Source organism: Thermobia domestica, chromosome 12 (assembly GCF_964235325.1).
Source record: "Thermobia domestica chromosome 12, izTheDome1.hap1.1, whole genome shotgun sequence".
Lineage (NCBI taxonomy): Eukaryota > Metazoa > Arthropoda > Insecta > Zygentoma > Lepismatidae > Thermobia > Thermobia domestica.
The window spans coordinates 147792128-147810888 of NC_137465.1; the positions used below are offsets into that span (position 1 = coordinate 147792128).

Sequence of the window (18761 nt, forward strand, 5' to 3'; positions counted from 1 at the left end):
ACAGGAGTTATTCTCAGCTCATATGTATTTAGCAAAGATTTTATAATTTGGAAAATAATCTCGACACAGTACAGTGGGCAGAAGATCTCATCCCCTCGAAATATCTTCATCATAAATTAATGGCCTGATGAACGATTACACAGAACAATTGCAAGTTAAGCTGGATTATTTTTAACAATAAATTGATTTCTGTGTTTGAAATGGATGAAATGGTTCATTACCTTTTACCTCTCTGGGTTTAATTGACACTTTATAACACAGGCGTACTGTAACTTTCTGGTGATCTTATTCTCCATAGTATAACAGTACAGCATTTATCTTTACTATACACAACCAACACTGTTGAGAAAGGGAGAGAGATTGTGGCATAGTTCTTCCTTTGCCACTGTTCGTTGTTGTAGAGGATCTCCGTTTGGAAATGACATGGGAAATTTAGTAGGGAAGATTTTATGTTGGTTTGAGGAAAATTCAGCATTGCCGAAATTTCATTCATGTTTTTTGTTTGTTTAAGTTTAGCGTCTCCTTCAGCACCAAGACTATATGATACGTGGATCTACAGTTTAGTGTGTGGTCCGAACCATATGAACTCCAATCGGGAATCGAATCCGAGTCTGTGCTAGCTATATATCCATCCACGAGGAAACTCGACCTGCAAATTGCGTACCAACGCAATATATATATATGATATATGAATTCGAAAGTTAAAAAGCGCCATAACGACGAATGTCACTTTCAGTGAATCTAAAAAATCTACTTCTTATAGTTTGCATTTGTTTTTCTTGTTACTTTAATGATTTTATCTACACTCATAGTTGTGTGGGTTATGGCCAGAACTGAGAACTTTTGGAATAATACATGGAGTAAAAATTGTGAACGAAGAAGGGATTTATTTGGTTTGTTTGTGTAGAGTTTATCATCTTTTTTCTACATCAAAGCCATATAAAACGTAAACCTATCGTTTTCTTTGTGACTCGAACCACTTGCGATCCTACAAGAAATCAAACCTGCCTCCCACACCAAAGGTGAGAACGCGTACCATTTAGAAAGCTCAAGGGGAACGAGATGATCATGAATCATGATGTTTACGTATGATTCTCTCTCGACATTCATGTGGTATATTTGACATAATCTGTGTGAAATGACAATGCATTCAGTTGAGATGATCCAGGATGTCAACTGTTGGTCTTCCTAGTAGTAGCAACATTACCTACGTATTTTATCATTCAGTTGTTAACTGAATTAATTTACTAGTCTAAAGAAGTTGTCATTTACAGATTATTATCGTTTTCTATTACAGCCTGTTGGGTTTCTTGTTTTGGATAAACGAATTTCTCCTTTCTTCCATACTAATTTATTGAATGGTATAACAATAATCATATGGGTATGATTATACATTTTTAAGGTACTTCCTATACTTGTTGGTAGGCAATAGTTTAGTCTAACTACTGGGAATTTATTCTGGAAATATGTAGCCAGTCGGAACGAAATTTTCGAAGGTAAACATTCACCTTATATGAATAACTTCTATTCTCTGTGATTAAAAATACTCAGAATACCCTTTGGGGCAATTGGTCAGTATTTACTTGCGTCGTGGGCCCCTCTAGTTGTGAAAGCAATAATTATGTCACGTCAATAGGCTTATTTTACACAATCAAATATTTGAGAAAAGAATTTACCCTATATTTAAAGATAATTATAAACGATTATTTCCTTTTTAAATTTCTCAGTATTATCACCATCATCATTTTCTTCTTTAAAAGATACAATCAGTACATACAAAACCACATAAGCGTAAGTTTTGATATTAAACAGTAATATGAATGGACAACAGATGCGAAATGCCAACTGTGATCCCAATGTCGGATTTGTGGGAGCTCCTGTGGTTCGGATCCCATATTAAGCTGTAGGTCCACGTCTTATATAACTTCGGTGCTGAAAGGGATCCAAGACTGCAAACCAACCAACCAATCCAATGTCAGGTTTATTTTATTTATTTAACAAACTTTCAGAAGCTAAAGTGTGCTGAAATCAATAACAATCAAGAATAAACAATAACAGAAAATTAGGCGGACAGAAGTTGGCCAAAGCTTACATTTAAAGATGCCAGCTCAACGTTTGCGTAAGAGAAAAATTGGAAACATCAACCATGATGTCCAGTCATAGAATTCGAACTCATAACCTCCTGTTGCGAAGCAAGAATGCTAAACACTAGTCTTCTGTTTAATAAATTCTTAAAATCAAATCGTTTAAATATCGTTCTGTCATTTATTGTAATATTAGAAGATTATAGTGATTACACATACATTAATATACAGTGCTATGTTTGAAATGCAATAGTGTCAGGGTCGCGTGTCGAAAGATTACATAGAGATAGCACACCGAACGGGTTATCAGAGGCAATTTGCATTGCAAAATAGCTCGTTTCATCCCACATGTAAGAGTACTCGTTTCTCCTAAGTGTGTGTTATAACTTCCAGTGTTCCTTGCGTATTTGCAATAAAGGAAAAAGGAATGTCTATCAAGTGTTGTTGTTCTCCCAAATAACTTTATGAAACGATGAAGTTTTTTTTATCTATATACTGCTAGGTTGAACCTGTGAAGATAGCCGCCATTTCTTGGCATATGGAAATACTTAGTTCTTTCTGTGCTGTTCCTTCATGTAGTGCAGTGTATTCAAATGACGGCCCCGAATAAAGTTGTACAATTTGTTACTTTTTCTTTTTCTTTTTTTTTCTTTTTTTTTTTTTTTTTTTTTACGTCATGTGTAACAGGAAGAGTTATACCTTATAATATACGTAAATCTATATCTAACTTTTAACTGTGAAAATATTTTCTTTAACCTGGCAGTTATCAAACCCATTCTGCAAGGTAAGTCCGTTGATGCCGAGTCGATTTTTTTTTTTTAATTCATATTTCTTAGAGTTACTTTCAAATGTTTGTAGCTAAGATCTTAATTGGCCTACCCTTAGAAATGGAACAAGGAGCAGAATACATAGAACAAAGATTCACAAAATATTTCCATTGCTGTATATTTTTTATTTATTTATTTATTTTTAATTTACGTGCCCCCAGCCCCCCTTCCCCAAGTATGGTTCTTACTTTGTCCTAACCTGCAACGTATTAAAAAATTACCGCCACAAGTGTAGTATGTTAATCCAAAGTGTGAAATTATGTGGGTTATCATTTTATTCCTTCCTTTCAGTATCATGGCCAAAGTATTTCAGTTTTCCGTTTATGTCTTCTATTTTATTTATTTATATATTTATTTGCCCGTGGCATGCACATTATTTCATCTTCAGCGCATCATTTCGAATCTCACTTTTTCCCGCTCCTCCATCTTTGTTGTCCGCAGTATCTACGTCTTTCATTCATACAGAGCTGCTGTTGATAACTAAAGTATGGCTTATTTTTTCCTTACTGCTACTGATACATTCATTCTTTCTGTTTGGTGAATAAAGAAGTTGCTTTCCATTTCGTGAATGGTTAGCGTTTTTTGTTTGTAATGTAAAAATCAAGTCGCCTTGCCGGTTATCATGAGTAGGGCTTCTCTCAATTCTACTAGGCACATGCTGAGTTGATACCTTTAAACATTAACTATCTGTTGATTATTAGAGCAGTTCTGAGGTCCAAAGGTTAAATAAGATAATGGGTTTATTTTAAGTCCCGGCGTGGTTCTGATCTCAGGTAAACAGAAGAAGGTTCCGCCCTTCTTAACCTTGTGTGGTCATTAAGACACACAAAGTAATCATTACAAAGTATCATTAGTAATCTGATCATTAAGTACACAAAGACTTAACGAAGATCAATAGTCATTATTACTATTATAGCTGTATAATTAAATGTTTTCAATACTGCACAGCATTAAATGTGCGATTATTTTCATATATATCTGCGTGAGATATATTTCGACATTATAGTAATACTACATTCCTTATATTTTCCAGGTGGCAGTCATTTTTCAACCGGCGTGTGGGTTTTAATAGGAATTTTGGTATTTATTATAGTAGAAATGATATTTCCTAAATCTGAAGAGGAAGAAATAAAGTTAAAGGTGGAAACCAAGTACTCCTGTATGACCACACAAAATAATAATGTTAAAATGAACGGTGGCAGTAAATGTCATTTTAGCAGTGGTTTATGTCCAACTGATATCGAAGGACTTTCGTTGTGTACTGGACGACGATCATGCGCGAAAATAGTAGAGAAAGAAAAAGGACCTTTTGCCGGTAAACAGGTAGGTAATCATATATACTGTACATATATGCATTCATATAAAGTGTATGTATTTATATACTATGTCTATGGCTTAAGAAATCAGTTAGTTGATTCATCTCGATAGAAGTTAAACTTAATATTGAATCCTACCGTGTGCCAATTCAAACTAGTCAATCATAATTACAAAAATTCAAGTTGTTGTACTTTTTCTACCTTTTTAGTAAGAAAGGTCATACTTTTGAAAATAAAAATGAAATGAAATCTTTAAGTTATACGTACCACGGTTATGCTGGCTAGGCTCTAAAGGAGACGGTGATGATAAGAAATGAAGGAAATGGAAGAATGATGAAAGTGGGAGGAAACGAGAGAACCCCGAGAAAACCCACGCACACGGTGTCTACAACAAAGTTCACTTGGCGCAAGCTGGGATCCAACCAAGGACCCCGTGCACCAGAGATGAACGCTCTACCACAACCACTGTGGCCCCCTTTTTGAAAATAAGTCTTCCTTTTTCAGTGAGAAATAAATATATGCAAATATTATTTTCATGTAGTTTAAGCTGCAATTTTTACTTATTGATTTATTATTATAATATTTTTTATTGAAGCATGGTGATTGACCTCGATCCCAACTGCAGAAAGTTTTACAAGTAGCCAGCAATGAAAAAAAAAATATTCTTATATCTTCTCAAACGAGGCCAAAAGTTAGGACAAAACAATCGATGTAAATGGTTAGTGCAATATGTGAAAGATTATCTTTTGAGAACTCTTAGCCAGTTGCATTTTTTACTACATGTACCATTACCATTTGAGAAATTTTTGAAGTTGTTTCAAAAAGAGGAGTTACTAGTTCATGTACTTCATGAAGAACGTTGCAGCCTTGTCAAGATTTTGTTAGATCGTTCCGTAATCGTCGGGTGAGTTTAGTTCAAAATCTGTTGCACATATTCAGACAAAATTTCCAAATTTCCAAATTTCCTTCTTAATAATAAATAAGATCAAAAACAATGGAACTTCTAGAAAAAGAAAAAAAATGAAAACTGAAACATTATCTGTTCCCTTGTATGAAATGAAGTCGTCATATTAGAAGACCACACAACTTCCCATTTCAAAACTACCGTTGACCAATCTTGCCGTTGTTTTGAAAAGCATTTTATATTATAACGTACGTGAAACATTGTCTTTTACAGCCATTACTTCACTGAGATGAGTGAAAAGTATTACAAAATAAACAAATCTCCCTTCTTATTTATTATTATTATTATTATTATTATTTTTTAAACAAAAGACTAAAGGATGATAAATCCTGAAATAAGGAGGCAGCACATGAAATTGCTTAAATATGTCCAGAAAGGGAATTGATAACCTCTGAACAAACATAACAATTAATAAACATACAAATTACGGAACCATCTCAAATTTATTGAAAAATAAAATCTAGGAAGGATGTATACTAGGAATCCTACTTACTTGTGCTTTTTCACCAAAAATATCTACTTTTTTAATCATTAAAAATCACTTGAATCTCTATTTCCCTCTTTCCTTTCACAAGTTTCATAATGTTGTTCCATAATTGTAGTCCAAAAACTATAATTTTGTACATTTTGCATTCTCGTATTTTTGTGTGTCTATATGTTCCGTCCTTCCTAACGTTAAATGTTACAATCCTATTGTCTATATGATACACGGTGACCTATACAGTCGCCAGCAGTTTTTTTGAAATAACTTCAGAAAAAAAAATAACGGTCTTGAGTGGAATTTCGGTATCATATAAAGCAGTTTTCCTCTACGTCAAACAAACTGTATTCAGATTTTTTGATAAATTGACTTGTCTTAAAATAAAACTTTAAGTAAACGTTGCACAAATTGAACAACCCCTGTTTTGTTGGGACTTCCACAATTTCTTTTAACACGTGCTTCAAAAATTGTGAGAGTAGACTCTAAACGAATTGATTTTCACAGATACGACGAGTTGTAGCAGTCGTTTTGAACAGACCGATATATGACCCAGGAATGCTGTTTTTACAATCAGAGAAACACATTGAGCAAAGGGGGAAAGACAGAAAGTTAGGAAAGCGAAATAAAGTGGCGTTGGTAGTGTACACTCATGTCCAAAATTATTGTCGCATGTCTATAAATATGTTGTTGTAGGAATATAATTTGATAACGAATTCGTCCGGTATTTCTAATAATGTTAGTATGTGTATAATCGGCAAAGACATGTATGTGGTAAATTTCATGTCAAAAGAGGAGTAAATAAGAACAATGAAACGAAAATAAAACTTTCTTGTCCATTTAGCAACGTTTTGTTTTACTCATTCTAATTTTCGTATTTATAATTCTTTTCCTATGAAATTTACCACAAATATACATTTCCCGATTATACACATAGTATCAGTATTAAAAATACCCTGCAAAATCATTATCATATTATATTCTTACAAGAAGACAGTTATAGATATGCGACAATCATTTTGGACATGAGTGTACATGCAATCATGAATTCACGGATAGTATGCCTCCAAAACCATTGAGTACACTATCAGTGTCCCTGTTTGCCTGCCAGCACTGTCTTTTGTAACGTCAAGTTTTCTGCCTACTGCTACTCCTCTCCGTTTGTGGTTTGCTATGAAACGGAATAGCAAACTGTACGTTATAGAGGATGCAGTAGGAAACGACTAAGTTACAGCCGTATCGGTTTTTGAAATACAGAATCACACTGTTGTTTAAATTAGGCTATGACGTATGAATCTTGTACTTAGTTGGCTTAAAATTAATGTCTCTAGATTATTTTAGAATCATTATCTTCAGTTGTGTATGTTACTTTGTCTATGTACATGGAAAGCTGTTCAACAAAACTTTTATGTAGGTAAATTTCTCAAACAAAATTTATAGTATAAAGTCACCACATAGAACAGTTACAGATACATTTTGTCTTTAAGACAATATTTTGCACAGATCTTTAAAAAAAGTATAAATGTGAAAAAAAAAAAAAAAATGAAACCCATGTAATTGCAAATTTGCGCTTAGCACCGTAGTGTTTTCTGAAGAAAGTAGAGAAATCTGGTGTACTAAACTTATATAGAGAGATGATGATGTATTGTAGAGAATCTGTATAAATATTAATATTTAAATTACAGTTTTTACTGATAATTTTCTTTCTGTCGAAAAGGTTACTGGATATTTGAATCTTCTGGCTAATAGCATTGACAATTTCACACATGGACTTGCTGTTGGTGGGAGCTTCCTTCTTTCATTTAAAATTGGACTTTTAACGACAGTTGCCATTTTGCTTCATGAAATTCCACATGAAGTAGGAGATTTTGCAATTTTGTTGCGATCAGGATTCTCTAGGTGGGATGCGGCCAGGGCGCAAGTAGTGACTGCAGCTACTGGAGTACTGGGAGCTCTTGTAGCACTTGCAGCGAGTAATGCAGATGAAGTTGGTAAGTCATTATCAAAACATGCACAGTATAGAGTGGTTAGCGGATGACAGCATAGAGTTTTTTACATATGTTGTGAGTGGCCAGAGATTTCAAAGATTATTTATGTTAGTTGCGTGACGTAGCTTAATCATAAACACTCTTAAATCTGGCCGTGATACTTGGAGAAAGCTTCTACTGTCATCCACAAGTAGTTTTTTTGTGAGAAACAAAATCTTAGTAATTCGTCAGGTTTTGCTCATGACTTATTCAGTATCAAAACCATCTTTATGTTAAGGATTTCTTAATAAGCGTCTTATTTTATACAGTACAATTTTACCGTACCGTACCGTACAGTTTCAAAGGATAACCTCCGTCGTTATCAGTGGTGTTTAAGAAACTTTCGCTGCAATCACATCAGTTCGTGCAATATAAACTTGAACATTTCCGAGCTAACTTTCCAATGCATAACAGTATATTTTAACTTGTACATACGAAGAAAATGAAAAGTTAGGACCATAAGAAAAAGACTGTCGAATAATGAAAACTAAACACTGTAACACCAAACTTATCCAGCTGTAATGTGTATCTAAAGAGATTAATCTGGTGCATCCCTTTAAACCCCTTTGTAGTAGTTTATGTAAAACACTAATAATTAATCTGGAAAATTCTGTTCTGAAATATAATGAAAAAATGCATTAGAAAAAAATCAAAAAGATTTATTTCAAAACCACATTGTTTCCATAATCTTTTCCTTATTAGCAGAGACCGGATGTTAGGGAAAATGCCTGTTCTTTAATATTAAAGATATCAAAAATAACGTTTTAAAGTTTATATGGGGGTTATAGTTTCGAAGACCAACAGGTATGTTTCTATTTTCTTTGAACGTTATCTATGACTTGAATCAATTTTTTAATCGTATTGAGTATTTATCTTCATTATTTCGAGTTACATTTTAGTGTCTATTCTACTGCCTATTTTTTTAAATTTTAAGTGCCTATTTGCTGCGTGTTTTTCAGATTTTTAGTGCCTAAACATCCGGTCTCTACTTATTTGCCTAATTTTTCATTTCCTTCATACGTACAAGTTGGTTACTTTTACACATCGACACGTTAGCTCTGGAATTTTGAAGTTGATATTACAAGAAGTGATGTGATTGCAACGAAAGTTCTACAACATCTCTGATATTGACGAAGGTTAACTGTTGAAACTATACTAGGAAATATTTGATTATTATTAAATTATGCGTCCATTGATCTCTTTACGAAGTTTTTAATAGAATAGTTATTAGTAGATATCGTCAAGTGTTATATTACAGTTGTTTAATTATGATGTATTGATGTGAGAGATAAATAAACTTAAGGTTGTTCTACCATGTATTTTTATGTTTTAACACTTTTGCATTCATTGCGCTAATCGCAAGTTTAAATCTTCGGGTCGGTAATAAACCTGATTAGTAGTTAGGATTCTAGTTTTATAATAGATTCCTCTTTTGTAACCTCAGTGTTATGTAGGGGGTTAAACCGAAAGTCGCAACACACCATTTATGCTTCATCCAGTAAGTAAACCCTTAGACTTAAAAAAAAAAAAAAGCTTTCAGGCTTATCTTAACAATTTAGTTTACTCAGGATGAGCAGCAAAACAAAGAAACTTTAGGACTTTAAGGAGTAATTGTTCTGACACTGATGAATAAGTTTCAATAGAACTAATTAACTCTATGGCCTATGGAACCCAGACGTTCAATGCCACGTTCACAAAAGCTCTTCATTGACTTCTGTCCTTAGCCAACTGAGTCCTTTGTATTCCTGTTTCTGCGAGATCCATCTTATTACTTCCTCCCGTGTACGCCTAGGTCTTTTTAATGGTCGTTTTCCGATTAGATTTCCAGGTAAAATTGTGAAAGCGTTCCAACTTTCTTTCATTCTGGCTACATAACCTGCCTACCTGACCCTTCTAGACTTGATGACCCTAACAATGTTTGGTAAACGGTGTAAACTATGAAATTCTTCCTTATGAAGTTTCCACCATTCCTCATTTCCGTTCCTCTTGAGTCCGTATATCCGCCTCAGAATTTTATTATCAGATACTTTCAGTCTGCTTTCTTCCCTCAGAGTAAGCGATCATGTTTCGCAACTATACAGCGCAATATGCATGTTTATCGTTGTAGTATTTTAATCCTCAATTCCTCGATAGAATTTACAAAGACAAAAGATTTTGAACTGAATAATAACACGAATTCCTACTTCGAGTCGACATTTAATTTCTTCGTGACTATGGTTTTGGTCTGTTAATATTGGTCATAGATATTTAAAAGTATCCACTTTGTAGAAAGTATTATTAGATATTTCGACTTATCCATAATTTGCAGTTATTACGATTCCGGCAGATTTCCATTTATTTAGTTTTCTCTTCATTTATTTCTAAACGAATGTCCCTGCAACCGTTCAATAAAACCTCTGCATTTCTTTTGTTGTTGTCTTCAGCATACGTTATAAGCTGAATACTATTCGGCTCTATACCCTGGTTGCTATCTTTTATTTTCCTATGGTAACGAAAGGTTACAATTGCGTACTTTCATTGTATTTTAAGCCTCTGTTCAGTGAAACTTTTGCTTTTATACTCAAGAACTTTTTGATCGTTGAGAATTACTATGTCAGAACAAGAAAAGTCTATTGCAATACTATATTTGCCGACGTTAAGACGCATTTTCTTTTGAGAATAAATCCAAGAATGAATGCATGTTACGCACCGATAGAGTAATTTTGATTATTTCATTTCAGTAAGTATTTCTGTCTCTGTGTTGTTTTATATCTTCCATTTTTCCTTACGGTGTGCAACAAGATTCCAGCCACATACAATTAAGTGACTCAGTAAATATACTTTGGTTACAATCTCTTATTACTTATCGTTTCATAGTATATTTGTTTTTCACCGGGCACACTTGTGCTATAGACATATATATATATATATATATATATATATATATATATATATATATATATATATATATATATATATATATATATATATATATATATCCTCAAAATTGAATACAGAAGATGAGATGTCATACATGCCGACAAACACGATAAGTTTATAACGAAACAAACATAAGGATTTTTACTTAACATTTTTTTTTTCCGCTAGGAATGTTGTAAAATATTCGAGCAAAGTCGTCAGTGAATTTAATCTGTGCCGTACAGCATATTTCAAAATTATTTACTATTTTTAGAAACTTTTTTTTATAGTAATATTCTTCGAAATGAAGGTAACAAGTTTTTAAATGTACTTTTAGGTGCTAAAACAGCCTGGATTCTTCCCTTTACATCAGGTGGATTTTTACACATATCTCTAGTCACTGTTCTACCAGAACTTCTGCAAGAAGAAGATCCTTGGGAATCTATGAAACAATTGCTAAGTCTCTTGTGTGGGATTGCTATAATGGGTGGGATGACGTTGCTTGTAGAGTAGGACTTTTTACTCGAAAGTCTAGCCAGTTATATCAAACATTAGTAGACATAATCGTGGTTATAATTGTAGTGTCATCTCTAGAGATGCAAGGGCTTAAAAAACTGCTTTTTTTGAGGAAAACAAAACAAGTTTTTCCATTGCTTTTGGGCCTGGGAAATTTTCGGCTTTTAAGAAGTCTTCTGTTTTAATGAAGAAATAATAGTACGTTCCACCTTTCTTTTTCCCGTTATACTCGAAAAACCATTTACAGGGTGTCTGTCTATCGGTCACGAAAGTCACGAAATCAGAAAACGGTCATGAAAGTTACGAGAAAGTCACGAAATTTAGCTTTTGGGTCACGATTTTTTTAACTGTACAAATGTAAGTACAGATTGGAAAATTTCGTTCTATAAAACGTCAAATTCACCACCAAAAATGTCTATGGTCGGCTTTAGACGCTACCAAATCGCAAGCAAAGTACGTTTCTATCGTATGGATGAAAATTCAACCTAATTCGCACCCGAATTTTCTCTTGAAAATGTTAGGAAATTTTATGATTTAGTGAAGAAAAGGTCACGAAAAAGTCACGAAATTTCATTTTGGAATTTTAGTAGACGCCCTGATTTCAGTCCGAAAAGAGAAAAACATGAAGAAATTCAAGAATAATAATAAAAAAAAAAAAAATTCTTGCGTAGCAAAAGGGAAGGACATTTTGGTGGACGCATTGTTTGTAGAGCTTCTAGAGTAGTACTCAACGACAAAAGATGTTTCAGTAAAACGTCATGGCGTTAGCAGTAACTGTTTTGAAAACTTAATAGTTAGATTTCATGGAACAAAAGTATCATGTACAATTTTGCGTAAACTAGTTTATTAAGACCTTGTTCCTCGTAGTTTGAGACTGTTAAAAGTGGAGGGGGAGTAAGTTGAAAAACTATCCACAAATTTCCGATTTGAAACACTTTGTCCCGATATAACAGTAAAGAAAGAACAAATTCTGTAAATAGACAATAATTTTACTACCGCGTTAAACTAACATCATGCTCAAAATGGCCGTTTACGGCTTTAATTTTTTAACCAGAACTCATACTAGATGCTAAGAGAGCTCACAATAAGATGTTGCCGAACGGAGAACAAGATGTAACAGTATTTTATATCAAAACAAAAATAGTTTTGTATCTCTTCCTTGATTTTCTTTTGTTGCGTCCCAGTGTGAGTTTTGGCAACTCGTGAAACACGTATGACAAGATTTATAACTTTTAACCACTTGGTAAAGTAGTTACAGCACTTAATAATGTTGGATTGCATAATTTACAATTGCTGGCAACAAATGCAATGCCAGTTCGATAACCAATCAAGATAGCTGGTCCCGGATTGAACACCGGATTACAAGTACTTATTATTATAAAGTAACTTTCTAAATTATAGAATCCACTACAGAAAAATAAAGGTGGTACTTCAATGACAAAATTTAAAAAAAAAAAAAAAAAAAACGAAAGTTTTCCGGTTTTCCCCCCAAAAAAGCTAGGTTTTTATATGAAAAAAAAAACTATACTGAAAGAAGCCGGCCTTTTTGCATCTCTAGTCATCTCTGTTTATAAATTGATTATTCAGCGTGATTCCAATTGTATTATACTTGTTTCGTGTGTAAATACATTTATTAAGGATTAAATGAAAGATATGAAGATGGTTGAAAAAGAAGGGAAGAAATGAGTTCTTACTGAAAATAATGACAATAGATAAAGTGTATTGACGAAAAATTGCGAGTTATTTACGTGTAAAACTTGAAGTCGGTAACATTGATAGTACTAATTTATTGTTACCGGTGAATTGTTCTTTAATTTTGATGCACAAAATTTTAGGACTTTTGTTTAATATACACAATTTCCTTTCGTAACAGAATTTATTTTTTTCTTCTTTTATAGAATGCGATTTGTAAGATTGTGTGTGTGTATGCTTGTGCTTGTATATATAGTGTATGTATATGAATATATACGTCATATGTTTCGTTTGTGCAGTTGTGTGTGTATGCATGTCTGTATATATGTATGTATGTATTTTGCAATTTATGTTTAGAGTTTTGTTATAGCTACTCAGTTTGAGATGGCTGGTAACTAATGTAAGACAGTGACAGTTATATCTATCAGCTTAATTATGATTAATCACTAGTTCCGTTATTAAATTAAGTCAGTTGTGGTAGCTGTTCGGAAATTCTGTTATTATTCAAATGCAAGAAAGAAATCGCGAATCGTTTGGTAGTAATAATAATAAAATACCTCCGTTGTAGTTTTGATGGTCATCCCCATTAGAAAATGCTTTTTAGATGTAGCATGTTCCTTACTCTGTTAAACAATCATACCTAAATTGATGTCAGTGTATTAAATTGTATTATTGTCGTTCATAAAGCATGACACGCTTCTTACGACTTCGAGATAATGTTACTGGTGATTTCAGATGTTGAGTAACTTAAGATTTCCTTGTTTGTATGTAAGTAAATGTATGTATGTGCATATGTAATCCAGATGTAAATGTATAAAGAGAAATATCATACGAAGGATTGTCTTTCCATGGAAATATGTTTGTAAAGTTTCGAAAAGAAATTATTTTTACAAGAAGCATATTGTGATAAAGTGGAGAGCTCGGAGAAATCATTAACTTCAAGTAAATCTTTGTTTGGTTTGTATATAGAAAGTTCCTATTCTCTTAATTAGCGAACTTAATGATTATATTGTGATATTTTTGTACTGCTCGTGTTGTAAGCAAACATTTATTTTCTTGTATACACAGATTCGTAAATCGCCAATAGTATAATCGTATATCAACAATTTGGATCTATTCTAAGAATTCTGTTAAATTCACATTATTTATTTTACGACAGTAAGTAAATAGTGTTCGAAAGTTTAAAGTTTGGGTTAAAGCTTCTTTCAAGGTCTATATTTCAAATTTTGTAGTGTACTTGCACATTGTAATTTAAAACGTAAAATATGTATAGTAAGATTCTAAGTAATCTTATTTTCACACGTAAGGTGTAAAATCAAGATCAAAGATTACATATATCAGTAGGAGTGCCTGAAGGAATTCTTTTGAATAACATTTATTAGTTGACACTATATACACTCAAGATATTTCGGGTTGTCTATTCTCACTGCGAGTAGAAAACTTTTAATTAATGAGTTTTTTAATATCTAATGTCATTACAGTACCGTTAAGTTTCATCTATTGTTTCATGACACTTTCTTCCAAGTCATCTTTCATGGACTATTCTCATTCCAAAAATTAAAGATAGACCTTAAAGAAAAGAAAGGAAAGATAAAACGGAAAGGGTTCAAGTCCTGTTGGAAATGCAGTGCTCCGGATATAGACTCCACTAGTGATTCGAATCCCATTTTAATAGATATCCTGGATGTGGCCTTGATATAATAATAAAGAAAAAGGAAGAAAAATTCTCAACCCTTAACACTTCACTTTTTTCGATAATTATATATGTATATTAAGAAACGTATTTGACAGAACTATAATACATTTGTAGCCACTGAAGCTTCATTGCATTCAAAATTCTACAGCGTGATTGTTGTGGAAACAAAAAGAAGTTGTTCATTGTGTTATATGGGGTTAGAGTTTTATATATATTACAATATTACTGACAAATTCAAATTACTTGAAACTATTAATAACTTCAGTGAACATACAGATATGTCGGCATAGATCCGATTTAAGTTTTTACTAATACCTATCAGATTGAATATTGTGTTTTTAAGAAAATTACCTATATTCTACTAAATGTTGTAAAACCTGATTGCCTAGTCCTTCGATATAATATCAATTAAGTTGAATTTAGCCAGCTTTAGTAGGGTAATGTTGGGCTGTCGTTACGTGTTACATATAATTTGACATTTAAGTATTGTGTTATATAATTTGATTTAGGTAATTTCTGCTATATTCAAAGTTCGATGTGAATGTAACAGTTTGAATAGTTCATATTAAACGGTTAGAAACTGAATTTGCTGTAGCAATTCATATTGGTATGTACAGTAAGAGACTGGCATTCAGTAATAATGGTAATGCGATCTTAACATAAACACATGTATCCAGTCTTGATTTTTTAATGTTTTTCAGCATTAAATGATTTTCAGTATAAAATTTAGAATATTTGAAAAATAGTACATGCTGAGTAAAAACTATTTCGATGTAAATAGAATCCGGAATTACTTTGTGAAAATATTTTATACAAGAGCGTACTATAGTTGATTGTATTAGACTTGCGTACAAAGTTAACATTAATTTTACTCCTAACCATTAGGAAAAGTGGATATTAAGAAATTGCGTATTTATACCAATTTTGAATGAAATATGTTTTCTTTAAAACGCGGACATATAGTTTCCTTTCTGTGAAAGAAAGCAGTGAATTAGTAGAATTTAACGTGGTCTAAAACAAACAAAATAATAAGGCAGTAGTAACTTTATATAATAAATATATCTGTATAATGATGATGATTGTAATAGCTTATAAGATACTGACTTTAGAGCGTAGATTTATAAATATGACTTTTGTATGTAATTAATTGATTGTCAGAAGTAATGAAAAAATGCCTTTTTAAAGTTTGACGAACTCGTTCCATTTAAGTGATGTGTTTTCTATACTATTGTAACTTTAACTTTCAGTGCTTAGTGGAATTGTGCAGTGAACAGAGTAAGATTTTGTTCATGGGCTAGTCGGAGATCACAAGAGAGCTTTGTTTGGAATCGAATGAAATTATAATTGAAAAGACGAACCCAAGTATTATAATGGGAAAGGTTTTTCCTTGGCTTTTGTGATATGGAACATAGGTCCGTAGTAGCAAAGACTCTGGAAATGATTTCAGCATGTTCATTTTTATCATATCTCCAACTTCAAAAAATATACATTTTGCCTAACATCCGATTTCTAATAATGAGAGCTGTATTCTGTAATATATTTCTGAAACGCCAATAAGATATAATGAATGGAAAACTATCCTTTAGTGAGGATAATTGGTTATATTTAGAGCCGCAAGATTGATTTCTTTTATTTAATAAACGTTGGAAGAAAGTTGGTTTCAAGTCTTGTTAGTGTAGAATTGTAATGTTAGGTAACGAGAAGAAAACGTATTCTGTTGGTGAACATTACTGTTTTTCAAAATGACATATAAAATAACTGGTTTGTTTTCTTTTTAACAGGAATCTTCAGCTGATTACGTAATACTCGTAGAGACAGATATTTCTACTTAAATCTGACATATCACTATATCTTTCGCCAATTGACTTGAGCTAATTACTATTTTTTTAAAGAAATACTTACACATGTGTGAGTGCTACAAAAAATTATTTCAAAGATAATAACTTCTTCAAGTTATAACGTAAGAAATATTCTAACCTAAAATAAGAAAATTTATAATTGTAATTTTTTAATAGTTGACCGGCCGTGTATATATTGATAATTAATATCTTTTTCGTGTACATTATGTTAGCGTGTTACATGAAATTAGATGGTATAAATTTCTGAGCGGACTCCAAATCTTATTTCGAGCTTATTTTTATTGGAGCTTACAAAGCGACAATTCCTTTGGATTTTGCGTAAGATAACTTTTTTATTGTGATTTGGCGAAAAGAATACCAGTGTTGTAACTGTTATTTGCTTATGTATATTTTTCTTAAATTATGTTTTTCTTGCAAATAAGTATTCAATTATTGTTAATATTACTGTACTCGTAGTAAAAAAAGAAATAAGTAACAACATTATGTACCTGATGTAACGAAGTGCTCTTAATTGCATTAATTAATACCTATCTAAAACAAGAAGAAAAATTAAAGGATACTTGTGTTACATCCATTGGTAAGTGAGAAAAGTAGAATAGAAATTGTGATGCCATAATTATGAGTGTAGTTGTTCCTTGTATTCTCTGATTCACCTTCCTTGACAGCTCACTTAAAATTAGGAGTAGTTGAAAGTTAACAAGTATGTATGGACGTACAGGAAAATTCCGTTCTTAATTAGTAATGGAACGCTAATTGGATTGTTAAACTGTTGCCAGTGTGCGCAGATAGTTTGAAAGCAGATCTTCTAAAGAGCGGTCTATGATACATGCACATTTCCGAAAATTCTTAAAAGAAGAACTTTCAAGCTTCAATTACAAAGAAAAGAAATTATATATCATTAAAGGGGGAGGGGGCTTGAATGATTAACATAATAAATTTATAATCTGACCACTAGTTTTGTACTGCAATCTACACAAAGAAACAGCAAAATAGGAATAAGCATTTGGGCCAGAGGTAACCTATAGTACCTTTCTATATAACCAGAAAAACATCTTTCAGATCAGAGTTTCCTCAAAACTAGAAAATTTAGTGGTGGGTTAGATAGGTGAAATAATCTAAAATACTACTTTTGGGGAAATAAATGAATAATAATTATCATATAAAATTTAGCTTATTTTAACTAAGGTCAGTGTAGTACAACTCCTCCATGATTTCCAAAATTAGTATCGTATACAGTGTTGTATCAAAAAGGAAGAGGATGAGAAATAAAAACAAACTTGCTGAAAGCATTATTTCAGTTTTCATCACAAAGCATGTATTTATCGAGCAAGGCATGAAAACGTTTAGCAATAATAAGAAAACGATAGAATATGTGTGCATGCTAGTAAATCTTGTTGCTGACTATATGTATTTTAGTTCTCGTCGAGGATCGTTTCGTGGGTGGGGCAAGTAAGGCGGTTTCCCAGGGACGGCGTTCGACGAGTTCAGCGCTAGTATTTAGTTTGATTAAGTTGATTGAGTGGTGATTAAGTTATAAATTCCTTGTTTGTTCATTTTTCTATTCTGACCCTCCCCCCCCTCTCTTTTTCTAGATAAATGTAACGTAATGAAGGAGAACGCTTATTGTCATGAATGGTTTGCTCAGCTGCCTCTTTGGCGGGAAAGAACTACTTAAATATTCTTAAGTAGAGTAAAGCCCAACCTCTTTAATTCCTATCTGTTCGCTCAGTTGTAATTGGAACAAAGTAATCTAAAAACAGACATGGAAATTATGTACCAATAAAGAGAAGCAAATACTATATTACACAACACGAAAGAAAGAAAAATATTAGCTCTTTCGTTAAATATCTCATCACATAGGAGAAAATGTAAAAAAAAAAAAAAAAAAAAAAAAAAAAAAAAAAAAAAAAAAAACTACAAAGCGTCCATGTGGGAATCCAAATTCACGTAGCTATGTTACCAAGCTGTGTTCTTGCCTTACACTTTCGGCGGTGGTAGACAATTGAAAGTAGAGAGATTGTAGTGAAAGAAAACAATTCTAATGAGGTATGTTTGTGAGTAAGAATACAAGAGTGGTGGTGGAGGATAATTAGTGAAAGATACTAAAGCGTTTAGCGAAAGTCTGTTATTTACTTTCTTTTGTGTTGTGTGCCAGTGTTTGTGCTATCTTTTGGTAATTAATTTGTTATTTATTCATTTACGTATGTTTTTTGAGATTAATAACTGTGAGCACGTTGGAGTTCTTGTTCCCTTTGCGTAAAAATTGTAAGATGTTTTCGTGTTCTTCTCACTTGGTTTAGTGAACCATAGCATTCTACATATGATTTTAAATTAAATCAAGCCAATTACTGTTCAGGTAGTGGTAAATAATACAGTACAATTCATGTTCAGAAAAGCCATGAAA

General features: G+C 32.5%; 1 protein-coding gene across 1 annotated transcript in view; it reads left to right on the forward strand.

The window, feature by feature from the left end:
* Zip99C (Zinc transporter Zip99C) overlaps nucleotides 1-18278 on the forward strand; it is a 99126-nt gene extending 80848 nt beyond the window's left edge. The window contains exons 3-5 of the mRNA XM_081734236.1: nucleotides 3945-4234; nucleotides 7387-7660; nucleotides 10932-18278. Coding sequence (XP_081590362.1) covers nucleotides 3945-4234; nucleotides 7387-7660; nucleotides 10932-11107 — 740 coding nt within the window. The 3' untranslated portion in view covers nucleotides 11108-18278. The remainder of the gene's footprint in view (nucleotides 1-3944; nucleotides 4235-7386; nucleotides 7661-10931) is intronic.
* The last annotated feature ends 483 nt before the right edge of the window (nucleotides 18279-18761 follow it).